Source organism: Cucurbita moschata, unplaced genomic scaffold (assembly GCF_002738365.1).
Source record: "Cucurbita moschata cultivar Rifu unplaced genomic scaffold, Cmos_1.0 Cmo_Scf00008, whole genome shotgun sequence".
NCBI lineage: Eukaryota > Viridiplantae > Streptophyta > Magnoliopsida > Cucurbitales > Cucurbitaceae > Cucurbita > Cucurbita moschata.
In genome coordinates, this window is record NW_019268524.1 from 3,845,490 (window position 1) to 3,859,068 (window position 13,579).

The following is a 13,579-nucleotide window of genomic DNA, read 5'->3' on the forward strand; positions in this document are numbered from 1 at the left end:
TTTTTTTTTTTTTTTTTTTTTGTCTATTTTAGACGTTGTTTGATTTCAGTTTCCTTAGTAATTCCGAAGAGATGAGTTTCAAGGATTCTTTGATACAGGTTTTTGCCACTCCAGAAGCAAGTATTGGGTTTCACACTGATTGTGGTTTCTCTTATATGCTTTCTCATCTTCCTGGACATTTGGGTAAGAAAAAATTGAAAATGAACTCTTTTGAGTTGCATTTCTGGACATAATAGCTTAAAAGGTTCACTTAATTTATTCTAAACATTTTCTTTAAGAGTTCATGCTCTTTTTCTTTGGTTGAAAGTTCATCAAAATCGAAATATCTCTTGATTTTAACTAAACTGAAAATTTTGACATCTTTTTCCTAAGTTGATTGAATAACGATGTGGACATTTGCAGGAGAATACTTGGGGTTAACTGGGTCCAGGTTGAACGGCAAGGAACTGGTTGCAGCTGGGCTTGCAACACATTTTGTTCCTTTAGAGGTAAGTTTAGCCTTCTCTCTTTATGTATATATGTGTTAATGTTTAAGTATATTACATCTGTAATAGCGCATCCCAAGTCCATCGAGCCCAAAAGGTTTTTAAAACGAGTTGCTAGAGAGAGGTTTTCAAATCCTTATAAAGGGTGTTTTGTTCTCCTCCCCAACCGATGTGGGATCTCACAATCCACCTTCTTTAGGGTCTAGCATCCTCGTTGGCACTTGTTCCTCTCTCCAAACGATGTGAGATCTCACAACACTGATGTCCACGGAGTTCTGTTACTATTGTGTTTGAGCTGTCGATGTCAGTGGTAACTCCTGTGAATCGAGCTGTTGATGAGCAGGTGTTACAAGTTGGTTTCAGAGCCTAGGTTATAGGTTGAGGTTGAGTTGTAGAAAAATTCACCTCGTAATGTTAGTAGATACTCAAGAAACTCCTGAGACTATTGCTGAGAAACCAGAGGTAGATCAAGGTTCCAAGACAACGAAGCAAGTGGAGTTGAGATTGAGTTGCAAAAAAAATCACCTAGTGATGTTGTAACAGATACTCAAGAAACTCCTGAGATTGTTGTAGAGGAACCAGTGGTGGAGCAAGTGACACTTGAACCGGTGTTGAAAAGATCATTCAATACTATCAGAGTACCACAGATATGTATGTACTTTTATTCCACTATCTATTGCTGACTCTGGTGAAAGGGAGGTGAAAGGGAACTAGAGTTCTTTGATGCTACAGTTGGAGGATACAACCAAGTAGGAGCAAGCCATGGATGATGGGATGTTTAGACTTCAAAAGTGTGTTGTACTGAAACTAAGTACATGACAATGGCTGAAGTTGAAAAGCTGAGTACGTGACAATGGCTGAAGCTGAAAAGGAGATGATATGGATGACTGACTATCTGGAAGAATTGGGCAAGAAGCAGCACAAAAAGATTCTTTATAAAGATAGTGAGAGTGTTATACAGTTGGTGAGGAACCCGGTCTATCATAAAAGTTTTTTTATAAAGATAGTCAGAGTGTCATACAGTTGGTGAGGAACCCGATCTATCATACAAAGACGAAACACAGAAGGCGATACTATTTCACTTGCAGGTTAGTGGAAGATGGGGATGTGTTTGGAGTGGATAGAGGGTGCAAAGAATCTAGCAAACATGTTGATAAAATGTGTTGATGTTGGAATAGTGAGGTTGTGCAAAGCCTCAATTGGTATGGTGCAGTGAAGATGCTGATGGTCGTTTGAGAATGAAATTCTTGGTTGACTGGATCAGTCGTTTGAGAATGAAATTCTTGGTTGACTGGATCAGTCTCGAAGTGGAAGAATTGTTAGGTTATAGATTTTGCTGCTTATTTATAACTTAGTCAACAGTCAATACATAGTAAAGTATACTTTACATAGTAAAGCTATATATAGTAAACTGAATCATATATATTAAAGAGATTTGAAAATGGGTTATATTTGGTAAAAAATTGGTTATATTTGGTAAAGCTATATATAGTAAACTGAAAATATATTTTCTACCGTAACCAATATAAAACCTTTACCCAATATTCTCTCTCCTATATTTTGTGTTCATCTAGATCGAGTGTGTGTTGTTGTGCAATTCTAATAGCAATAACTCTCCCGTTCTGCATAAGTACGCAACCCAACTCATTCTTAGAGGCATCACTATAAATTACCAGATTCTCAATACCGTCAGGTACAGTAAGCACGGGTGCTGATGCCAGTCTTTCCTTGAGTTCTTGAAACTTCTTTCACAAGCTCAACTCCACTCAAGTGCCTTTCCTTTTCTAGTTAGCAATTTTCGCAAAGTCTTTAATAAATTGTATGTAATACCCTCTTAAACCTAGGAAACTTCTCACCTCAATAACGGTAGTTGGTCGAGCCCAACCTATAACTTATAACTGTCTCCACCTTTGCTGGATCAATAACTATGTCATCCTTGTATACCACATAGCCAAGGAATACCACCTTCTGAAGCTAGAACTCACATTTCGAGAATTTGGTATATAGTTTTTGTTCACGTAGTAACAACAGGACTTTCCTCAAATATATTCTCAACATCTGTCTTGGAATAAACCAAGATATCAACAATGAACACAATCACAAAAGAATCCAAGAAATTCTGGAATACTCGATTCATCAGCTCCATAAACACAGCAGGGGCATTAGTCAGACCAAAGGACTACACGACAAACTCATAGTGCCCATAACGAGTACGGAAAGCTGTCTTCGGTATGTCCTCTTCTTTGACTCTTATCTGATGATAACTAGAATGAAGATCAATCTTCGAAAATACTGCTGCCCCTTGAAACTGATCAAACAAGTCATCAATTCGTGGCAACAGATACTTATTTTTAATTGTCACCTTATTCAACTCTCTATAATCAATACAGAAACGTAATGTACCATTTTTCTTCTTCACAAACAACATTGGAGCTCTCCACAGTGACACAATAGGTCATATGAACCCCTGGTTCAACAACTCTTGTCCCATTTTTCTTCTTCACAAACAACACTAGAGCTTCCCACAGTGACACAATGGGTCATATGAACCCCTGGTTCAACAACTCTTGTACCATTTTTCTTCTTCACGAACAACAACACTGGAGCTTCCCACAGTGACACAATGGGTCATATGAACCCCTGGTTCAACAACTCTTGTACCATTTTTCTTCTTCACGAACAACAACACTGGAGCTTCCCACAGTGACACAATGGGTCATATGAACCCCTGGTTCAACAACTCTTGTACCATTTTTCTTCTTCACGAACAACAACACTGGAGCTTCCCACAGTGACACAATGGGTCATATGAACCCCTGGTTCAACAACTCTTGTACCATTTTTCTTCTTCACGAACAACAACACTGGAGCTTCCCACAGTGACACAATGGGTCATATGAACCCCTGGTTCAACAACTCTTGTACCATTTTTCTTCTTCACGAACAACAACACTGGAGCTTCCCACAGTGACACAATGGGTCATATGAACCCCTGGTTCAACAACTCTTGTACCATTTTTCTTCTTCACGAACAACAACACTGGAGCTTCCCACAGTGACACAATGGGTCATATGAACCCCTGGTTCAACAACTCTTGTACCATTTTTCTTCTTCACGAACAACAACACTGGAGCTTCCCACAGTGACACAATGGGTCATATGAACCCCTGGTTCAACAACTCTTGTACCATTTTTCTTCTTCACGAACAACAACACTGGAGCTTCCCACAGTGACACAATGGGTCATATGAACCCCTGGTTCAACAACTCTTGTACCATTTTTCTTCTTCACGAACAACAACACTGGAGCTTCCCACAGTGACACAATGGGTCATATGAACCCCTGGTTCAACAACTCTTGTACCATTTTTCTTCTTCACGAACAACAACACTGGAGCTTCCCACAGTGACACAATGGGTCATATGAACCCCTGGTTCAACAACTCTTGTACCATTTTTCTTCTTCACGAACAACAACTCTGGAGCTTCCCACAGTGACACAATGGGCATATGAACCCCTGGTTCAACAACTCTTGTACCATTTTTCTTCTTCACGAACAACAACACTGGAGCTTCCCACAGTGACACAATGGGTCATATGAACCCCTGGTTCAACAACTCTTGTACCATTTTTCTTCTTCACGAACAACAACACTGGAGCTTCCCACAGTGACACAATGGGTCATATGAACCCCTGGTTCAACAACTCTTGTACCATTTTTCTTCTTCACGAACAACAACACTGGAGCTTCCCACAGTGACACAATGGGTCATATGAACCCCTGGTTCAACAACTCTTGTACCATTTTTCTTCTTCACGAACAACAACACTGGAGCTTCCCACAGTGACACAATGGGTCATATGAACCCCTGGTTCAACAACTCTTGTAGTTGCAGATTCAATTCTTTCAATTCTTCTGGGACCATCGTGTTAGAAGCTTTAGAAATAGATGTCGTTCCTGGTTCCAGTTTAATGCCAAAGTTGACTTCCTGCTGTGGTAGCAACTCAGGTAATTCATCAAGGAAGACATCCAGGAACTCATTCACCACAGGTATAGCTCTCACTTCTACAGCACTAGCCAGGAGCACCACAGCACCACGACGAATCAACTTTCTGGTCTTTAAAGTATTTATCGTCTTGGGAATACTTCCTGATAGTTTGATACTTGAGCTTAGTAATTTTATGGGTTTTGATTACAAAGAAATTGAAGAATGTAAATATATTGTATATTAGCCAAAGGTAAGCATGACCCCCTTTTACTGACTGATATGAAATGCATTTAGTATGAACCCTTTGTTTACTATACTTCAGTTTTGCTGCATTGTTATCTGTTCTTATTTGATCCTATATCCGTGTAACGCAGAAATTGGGCGAACTAGAGAAGCGTTTGATTAGCTTAAACTCCTATGATGAGAATTCAATCAGATCTGCAATTCAAGAATTTTCTTCAGAATTTCAGCTGGATGAATGTAGTGTCTTGAAAAGGTTATGAATGGAATAGAGAAATAGTTTCCTGTTCATATAATATCTCTCAATCTCTCTCGCGCTACGAGTTCATAATGAATCCGACAGCTAAAGTTAAATGTTTGGAATGTTCCAGGCAATCTGTAATTGATAAATGCTTTTCGAAGGAAACTGTCGCAGAGATTATAAACTCTTTTGTAAGTCTTTCTCCTTCTTTCTTTCTCCCTCTCTCTCTTAGCAGCTGGGCCTCATGAACTTTTGGACAATGTTTTTTCAGGAAGCTGAGGCAAGTGCAGAAGGAAATGACTGGATAGTTCCTGTTCTGAAGGGACTAAAGAGATCATCCCCTACTGGACTGAAAATAACTCTAAAATCGGTACAAAATTCAACTTCATAAGTAGTACCAAATTGTGAGATCTCATGTCAGTTTGGGAGGAGAACGAAACACCATTTATAAGGGTGTGGAAATCTCTCTCTAGTAGACATGTTTAAAAACCTTGAGGAAAAATCCGAAAGGAAAAACCCAAAGAGGATAATATCGGCTGCTAACGGTGGATCTAGGTCATTACACAAATACAAATATTTCTCTTGTGATTGGTAAACCTTGTTCATTCCTTGTCACGTCAAGCTAAAAGGAAATGAAAATTTTCATTTCTAGATCAGATTTATAATGCTTTGCTAGAAGATGGAAGTTCTTTTTTGCACAAGATTTACTATTATCAATTGGGTAATTTTTGGAATCTTAGGCTTCAACTACTGGTTTTTACCGGATGGGAAGTTCTTATTTAATCCTTTTTTTTCGCAGAATTAGTAGTTTTGACCTCGTGTCTTGATTTGCAGATACGTGAAAGTCGAACGCAAACACTTCAAGAATGTTTGAAGAAAGAATTCAGGGTGACAATGAATATCTTACGCACCCTCATCTCTGGAGATGTTTATGAGGTAATTATTGGTTATTGATAGCTAAGAGAATAAAGAAATGGCCACTTCTGAACTAACCATTTTCCTAATGACCATAGGGTATTAGAGCTCTCACTATTGACAAAGACAATTCTCCTAAGGTTTCCTTCTCTATTCTATCTTTGTTTTCACGCTCGTGTTCGTGTTCTCGTGTGTATCTGTAAGGAGGAAGGCTTGTCTTTTTATCTAAAAATTATTGAACTGTATACAGTGGGATCCGCCAACTCTTGAGAAGGTCAACAGTGACAGGGTCGATGAAGTATTCGAGCCTTTCGGGGAAGATTTGGAACTCCAAGTACCCATAAACGACACGCATAGGTAGGTACACCATTTGAAGATTAAGAATATCAAGTCGGGTTTGGAAAATGATGAAGTAATAAGCTATTGTTGAGCATGAAATTGCAGGTGGAGTGGTAAATATGAAGATTCAATCTATGCAACCCCGAAGGTGGAGTAAGTTCTTTGGTCTGCAACACAGCTGCTATGCTTGGAATACCTTCTTTTCATGTCTATAATTCTTGCAGGCCTGATTTTATCATATATGATCATATATGTAAAACATCTTTTATTAAAAATGCAAAACATCTTCGATAAAACAGATACTATTTGAGAAGAAAGAATATAATATAATGTTACATCATTTCTAAAATATTAAATATAGGTCGTTAATGGAGAGAAATATTTTCCCACTTCCCATTCTTCATCTAAACAAAGATTTCTTGTTCGACCCCATCAATTAAATAAACATCTCCGACCATTCGAAGTAGCTTTACAAACTCTGGAAACATAAGATTCTAGGGGTGTACATTCAACATGACAATTTGACAACTCAAACAAACTCTGGAACTGAATTGATTCGGTTTCGGGTTGACCTGAGCCAAATAAAAATATATAAATTATATTAAGGAGTGGTACCTCGGCCTCTGACGATAAGGATATATATATATTTTAATATTATTTATATTTTGTTTAATTTCTTTTATATTATTATTTTTTATTTTTTATGTGAATAATTATAGTTTGATTTGTATTTATTTGTGAACTTTTTAATATATTTTATCTAAAGTTATATCTAAATAATTATAAATTTTGGATAAATAAAACTTAATAAATTGTGTATAAATAAAACTCAATATTTTTTTTTGACAAGCAATCCAACTCGAACCCAACCTAAAAATAGAGGGTTAGGTTGGGTTGAGTTACCAATTCAACCAACCCAAACTTTTGAATTGGATCAAAATAATCCTTCAACCCAACACACCCAACTCGGACCATGTACACGAGATTCAACCATCCTAGGATTCCCTTTTTTTTGTGGTAATTTTCCATCACATTTCAGTATATCAACAAAACAGAATATTTTGATGGCAATTAGGTAACATAGGAACACGTCTCCCTGAACTGTTAGTTGCTTGGGGTCTTGTACAAACAGACGACAAAGAACATGGTTTAGAGAGGAAGGAAAAGCCAAAGTTACAAGGGTCAGAAATAATTAACGAATACAAAACTCCAAATCAGTGAGATATTTCAACATATGGGTATATGCACCAATCATAGCTAAATATTACACAAAAAACACCAGCAGAAGCTTAGGAGGGAAACCGAATAAGATAATAGAGCAAAGAAACGTGGGACTGAAAAGACTATGACACTCCTGGGAAGGACAACCGATCTCGAAGAGTATCGAAAATTGATGACGCTGCTGAATTTTGTGCAAAGGTTAATTTTAATCGACCTAGTAATTCTCCATCCTTTGCTTGTGAAGCAGCGTCGGCTGCTTCCTTGGCCATGCCAATCCGAGCATAAGCCTGTAAAGAAGATAAATATCACACTTTTACAATGTGCACATGTTGCTAGATAGCTGCTCAATCGGTGATTATGTTGAATAAACTTGATTCAATAGATAAATCTGGTTTTCAAGTGCCACAATTTGGAAATTTCATGATTTGAATGCTAAAATTTTCATCTTTGGTAAGATCGTAAATTCCCATCTATGAGACTACCAGGCAGCAATACAAGCAAAAAATTGAAGCTATAGTATGCATGGGTTAGAATGTTATATTACCTCTGCTCTTTCTCGTGGATCTGCAAGTTTGGGAATATATTTCAGTGCCTCAGCCTTTTCATCTGCTTCAATGCAAGCCTCAACAAATGGCTTGTAGCCTGTTAGAAGAAAAAAACGAAAGAGAGATTAATGATCAAAAGCCTAATTGAATATCACAATTCTAATTAAGGTTGAAGCACCGAAATATATTCAAAAAGTCAAAAGTAATTTTTCTTTTTCTTCTTTTTCTTTTCTAAAACATGAATGGAAAGAGTTACAAGCATAATCACAAGTTTACACATGAAATCGTGTACCGAGAGTTAGAATCCAAGTAGCTACAACCTAACGAGCATGGTTGAAATGAGAGTGAGTTGGTGAAGAACCCATGAGTAATTTCTCACTCTTGTTCATGGAAGCACCTTTGTGCGCAAGTGCTTTCCAAAAATATTTTCGTTAAGATAAAATCTCAGAAACGGTTTGCATCTCAGTTCAAGGCAGAATAAGTAAGCATGTAAATATGTATCATTCTAATAGGAGAAAGTAATTTTCTCTATGAAAGCAGAAAAATGAATAATCTAATAATTGGACATTTACCGATTGGCGGTCTTTTCTCCTTCGAGAACGTTTCCAATGCAACCCAATCTCTTGTGGTAGCCAAAGCAAAAACTTTAAGCCAATACCATCTCTTCTCAGAAACCTGAGGCACAACATGAAAAAAACAGCTGGGAGATATGAATAGGAACACATGAACAAAGTAATTATCCTACAATACCATACACGGAGGGAAATAGCAAATTGAAGTTCACATACCTTGAATTCTGTTTTAACTTTTAGAGCAGCTCGATGATTTCCCAACACAATACATGTTCGAATTGTATCATTAATACTTGAATCAACAAAAATGGCCTGCTTCGTACTTACCTCTAGATCATGTTGTATTCTGCAGACGAGATCAGAGAATGATTTAGTGGTGTTATGTCTTTTTATATTCACAAACACAAAGTAACCAAGCTTATACTAACTTCAACAATTTTGCATGCTCTTCAGCAGCTTTTGACTCGAAAACATGTTCCTTGGTCTCTGCAAAAAGACTCTGGACCTTCTCAATGAGTTTAATGCGTGGACTATGGAGTGGAGATCCCTTGCTAGCCATTGGATTTTTCCCTAGCACCCACGACTCTTTCCAGAGCAGAAAAGCTACCTCCTGTAAAAATAAATAAACTGTATTAGAAAGGGTATAGGAGAATGGCCGTTGAAGTGTCATCACAGAATGATTAATGCCAATAAAAAATTGTTGTTCATCTTTAACTGTCTTATCTCATCGAAGGTGCATCTTACGTGGTTTAAAGAAAAGAAAAAATGATGTCCTAGCCACAAAGAGGGTAGGAGAATTTGGGTTCTAAAGAGACTCGGGATTTTCCACCTATTACCTTTTTATTCATCTCGGAACTCAGGACTAAGGATGAAATTCTAAATAAACTCTTGAGCTTTTGACTATGTGAAAGCGCCAATATTCAAAGATTTAAGGTTTTCTATTTGGTCCTCAGTCTCAGACACATGGGGGTATCAACATGGCCGATCAGATCCAAAAAGATCATTTTGGTGCACTTTCTTTTGCTCCGAAGAAATGAAGAAACTTATCATTCCAAATAAAAGATATACTCCACATAACAGACCTACCATTTCTCTAATCCATATAAAAAAAGTACAAACTCGTGAGATACGTTTCAACATATAAATTGAAAAAAATAAAGATGCGACCAATATTGAACATAAGACGTACATGAAGTTGTCCAGTTGATAGGAAAAAGTCCTTCAGAAATTCATGCTTATAGCACCTGAAGGATATAACATAATCAGTCAAGCAAATAAAAAGGTCATGTCTAAGTACAAGTGCATCTTAAAACAAGAGATGAGCTCAAGAACCAAACATGAGACGATGTCATGAGTCTATGCTTCCATTAAGCCATACAATTAATAACCAGCAATCCACTAAATAAACACTAGAAGTTTGGTAGATCAAGAGTATGATATTTGTAGTGTCATAATGAACATCTGCATGCCTGCTATTTTTTATTATCCGCATCTACGAGCCCTGCGAGCAGTCTGAAAATATTACGTTCAGTTTATTCTCCTTTTGATACAGTGGAACCTGACAAATTTTTTATGTAACCCCAAAGAATTACAATAAGTGGAAACCAAACAGTTCTCCAACACATTAGTGTAAGCATACAAAGAAGAAAAATGATATGTCCATTGCAGCCTACATAAGCTTTTAATTCGTCAACAATTCACAAGAGTTGGTTCCATTGACTTCTTATTTTATCTCATGGATTTTAATGGAAGACAGTTTACAACAAATGAAAACATAGACAAATATAGTGGAGGACGAGAAATCCTCAAGTTAAAAGACTGAATAAAAACAAAGAAAATCTCACTCATATAGATTAAATAGAGGCAAAATTAACCTCAAAGTAAAAATTGAAGAATCTGCAATCTTAAAATAAAGTATTAAGCTTTTGGCATCAAATCTATTACTGGAGGAATAGAAATGTTCATACATACCGGGCATAAGTAACAAATAAATCACGTGCCTGAATTCTGGCTTGTATCATTCCAAAGAATTCCAGTGGTTGCTTCTGCATAAAAGCCAATTATGCATTCTATTCAAAAGTTTTCTTTTTATGGAAAAAAAACAAGCTTTCGTTAAGAACATGCATGCTATTTAAAAGTTGTAAATACCACTTAGATCTTATTTATGCATATCTTAGACTCATAAAATATGCAGACGTGTGATAAGAAATCATACATATATTAGATATTATTGAAGAATTACCTTTTGCCAGATATGGAAGAGAACAAGATAAACAAGATCAGTATCACCACTTTCAGTTGCTTTGATTAATGCAGTGTCTTCTTCTCCTATGCTTAACAAGAGAGGTACCTAAATGGACAAAGTGAAAAAAGGAAACGAGTTCATGATAAATATTTTCATAATAATTTATTTCTCTTTCATCTACAATTCCACTTCCATAGTATAACAAAAATGTATCCACATACATTGAAAGGATATGATAGCATCAACAACAAAGGAAAAAAATCGTGTCCGTTTGAAAATTCTCAACCTGATTGAAACAGTCTCGTAGTTTGAAAATGCATGTTCAAAAACTACATTGCCAGTATCGAATACACCGAAGTGAAGTTTTTTTTTTTTTTGGAAGAGAAACAGAGAGATTTCCTTGATAAATGAAATGGATAGCCCACAAAAGTGAGCAACAAGAAAGAAATCCATATGTTTAATAAGGCAGTAAGACTAATCTCTAAAGGGGTGTGAACTTTTACACCAAAATAAAGTATTGAAAGAACTAAATCAAATAACCCCTCAAAAGACCCACAATTGTCTTTGAAGTACCGCTCATTCCTTTCATGCCAAAGAGACCAAAAGAAGGAATGGTTGAAGGCCATCCAAAGAGCGTTTGCATCTCCTTTGAAAGGATGTACCACAAAAATCAGAGATAGGAAGTCAAAAATATTCCCAGGCAACGCTGTACTCTATCCAAAAGCTGACATCATGAAATTCCATTACCGATTTGCAAAAGAGCAAAAATTGAAGGAAAGATGAAGAAGCTCTATCACATTTGGTTAGTAATGGCCATAAGGATATTTTGGACCCTCCTTTGTGGGTAAATCCCAGTAGTGAGGCTTTCTGGGACTCTGAGTAGAAGAAGGTTATTGGAGGAGTTCAGGAATTTGGTGCATTTTGGCACACATCTGACTTCTCTTTAGGTTCATATTTCAAAATAGCAAGAGAGTTCTTCTGCACTGTCCAACCGAACAAGCTTTGTTTGCCAAAGTAAGCACTCTCATTTCTGAAACAGCAGACCTAGACATGGTGAAACTACAACAAGATTTTGATGGGAACCACCAATTACTTCTTTGAACCGCTGCATTTTAGAGAAAACGTTGATGCATCCATGGAGGTTCTGATGCTTAGCATGCATCAGCCCGAGTTTGTGTGAGTGAGAGAGAAGAGAGGAGAGTGATGCGCATTTTGGGTGGTTTGGGTTCTGTCATTCAGCTTTCCAGGGCACTGAGCTATTTGAACAGCCCAACCTTGGATGGGTATTGTCCCTATGAATCTAAGGGATTTTCTTTCCAGCTCCCTTTTGGCCCAAAGTTCATAAGAAGAGAGAGGAAACCGTGAACATTTGCAATCCCAACAGCCTTGTGGAATATGCAGAAAGAGAGGAAAAGAAGACCTTTTTAAAAGAAAAAAGAAAAAGAAAAAGAAAGGAAACGAACACGTAGGTTCCAAAGCAGCTGAGTTTTTCTATGTTTTGAACTAGTATTTTTACTAAAAAGTATTTCTACTTATTAACTTTGCTAAAAATATGCAATTATAGAAAGAAAAAAAAAAAAAAAAAGAAGCAAATTGGAGAGCTTTTGCAATCTCCTGGGCCTTTTTCAGTCTAATGTTGTATGGTTAATCATTGTGTCTGCTGCTGTATGTTTTTTTTCTAAATAAAAAATCTGGAGATATACTGATGGAAAAACAAAGAGACAACTCGTATACTACAGGATATTCGTAGATCTTCTCTTAATATATATGTTTTTATGCCCAAAAATAACAGAATCCAAGAAGAAGAAATGACATGTAAAGAAATAAAGACCTGTTTGGAGGACCGCGGTTCATGATCAACAAGCATAGCAGCTAATTTCCTGCGACCAATTTTATCAGCATGACCAGCAACGGCAGCATATGATATGCCTTTACACAACTTCAGCTGAATTTCGCAAGAGTTCATTTCAGACGCCATTGCATGATACTAAAGGAACAGAATCTCAATGATTGATATATGATATAAAACCTTATCAAGTAAAACTTCAAGAAGGGTGACATCAGGAATATTTAATGAAGCTGTTATCTTTGAACATGCCCAGTGCATTATCACCACCTCCTGTATAACAGATGCAAAATATAATTATCTTGTTGAGAGCATAAGCAACAAGCCGATAAATGGTAGACATATTCTAAGTACTCAGTGCTTGGATTTTCGTTGAATTTGGTCAATGAGGGAGACATGATATCGAATGGAGCAATGAATTTTTATTTTTACAGCTGTAACAACTTCAAAATCTTATTAGGATGTATCTTACACTTCCTAAAATTGCAAGTTCCCGAAGTACACATTTATTTTCTTCTTTATCGGCCTCATTTCTTCTAGTTTTAGACTGATTTTATCTTTTATCGGTAGGCAAAAGTTGCTTAAAAGTCAGAATCTCAAAGGACCTTCAACCATAAAAGGGGGGGTTAACCATGAGCAGGAAGTAGCTTCCGATCTTATGCTCAAATGTAAATTCAATTCTTCATTTGATGATTCTTCTTAATAGACATTTGAAAAATGAAAATTTTAATGCTTATTCCTCACTGTCTCTTAAGTAAAAGCACTCTGCTTCTTAAATGAAAATTATTCGGGTAATAATTTTATCTTTATTTTCAATTTGTTGTCATTGCAAGAACCAAGGAAACAATTCATTTTATCATGAGTCATTCTACAACATAATTTCCATGTAAATTTCAAAGTTTTTCACAGCTGTGTGTGTGTGGGGGGGGGGGGGGGGGG

At 36.8% G+C, this 13,579-nt stretch overlaps 2 protein-coding genes across 2 annotated transcripts in view; one reads left to right on the top strand and one right to left on the bottom strand.

The window, feature by feature from the left end:
- Window positions 1-6,507, top strand: part of LOC111446730 (3-hydroxyisobutyryl-CoA hydrolase-like protein 5) — an 8,132-nt gene extending 1,625 nt beyond the window's left edge. Inside the window, exons 7-15 of the mRNA XM_023085668.1 lie at window positions 99-183; window positions 403-488; window positions 4,851-4,972; window positions 5,088-5,148; window positions 5,229-5,327; window positions 5,792-5,893; window positions 5,971-6,012; window positions 6,123-6,229; window positions 6,317-6,507. Coding sequence (XP_022941436.1) covers window positions 99-183; window positions 403-488; window positions 4,851-4,972; window positions 5,088-5,148; window positions 5,229-5,327; window positions 5,792-5,893; window positions 5,971-6,012; window positions 6,123-6,229; window positions 6,317-6,368 — 756 coding nt within the window. The 3' untranslated portion in view covers window positions 6,369-6,507. The remainder of the gene's footprint in view (window positions 1-98; window positions 184-402; window positions 489-4,850; window positions 4,973-5,087; window positions 5,149-5,228; window positions 5,328-5,791; window positions 5,894-5,970; window positions 6,013-6,122; window positions 6,230-6,316) is intronic.
- A 745-nt stretch (window positions 6,508-7,252) lies between these two features.
- LOC111445955 (protein VACUOLELESS1) overlaps window positions 7,253-13,579 on the bottom strand; it is a 10,294-nt gene continuing 3,967 nt past the window's right edge. The window contains exons 6-15 of the mRNA XM_023084518.1: window positions 12,824-12,913; window positions 12,626-12,739; window positions 10,792-10,899; window positions 10,521-10,594; window positions 9,739-9,793; window positions 8,978-9,159; window positions 8,766-8,895; window positions 8,550-8,652; window positions 7,977-8,074; window positions 7,253-7,719 (exon numbers count right to left, since the gene is read on the bottom strand). Coding sequence (XP_022940286.1) covers window positions 7,555-7,719; window positions 7,977-8,074; window positions 8,550-8,652; window positions 8,766-8,895; window positions 8,978-9,159; window positions 9,739-9,793; window positions 10,521-10,594; window positions 10,792-10,899; window positions 12,626-12,739; window positions 12,824-12,913 — 1,119 coding nt within the window. The 3' untranslated portion in view covers window positions 7,253-7,554. The remainder of the gene's footprint in view (window positions 7,720-7,976; window positions 8,075-8,549; window positions 8,653-8,765; window positions 8,896-8,977; window positions 9,160-9,738; window positions 9,794-10,520; window positions 10,595-10,791; window positions 10,900-12,625; window positions 12,740-12,823; window positions 12,914-13,579) is intronic.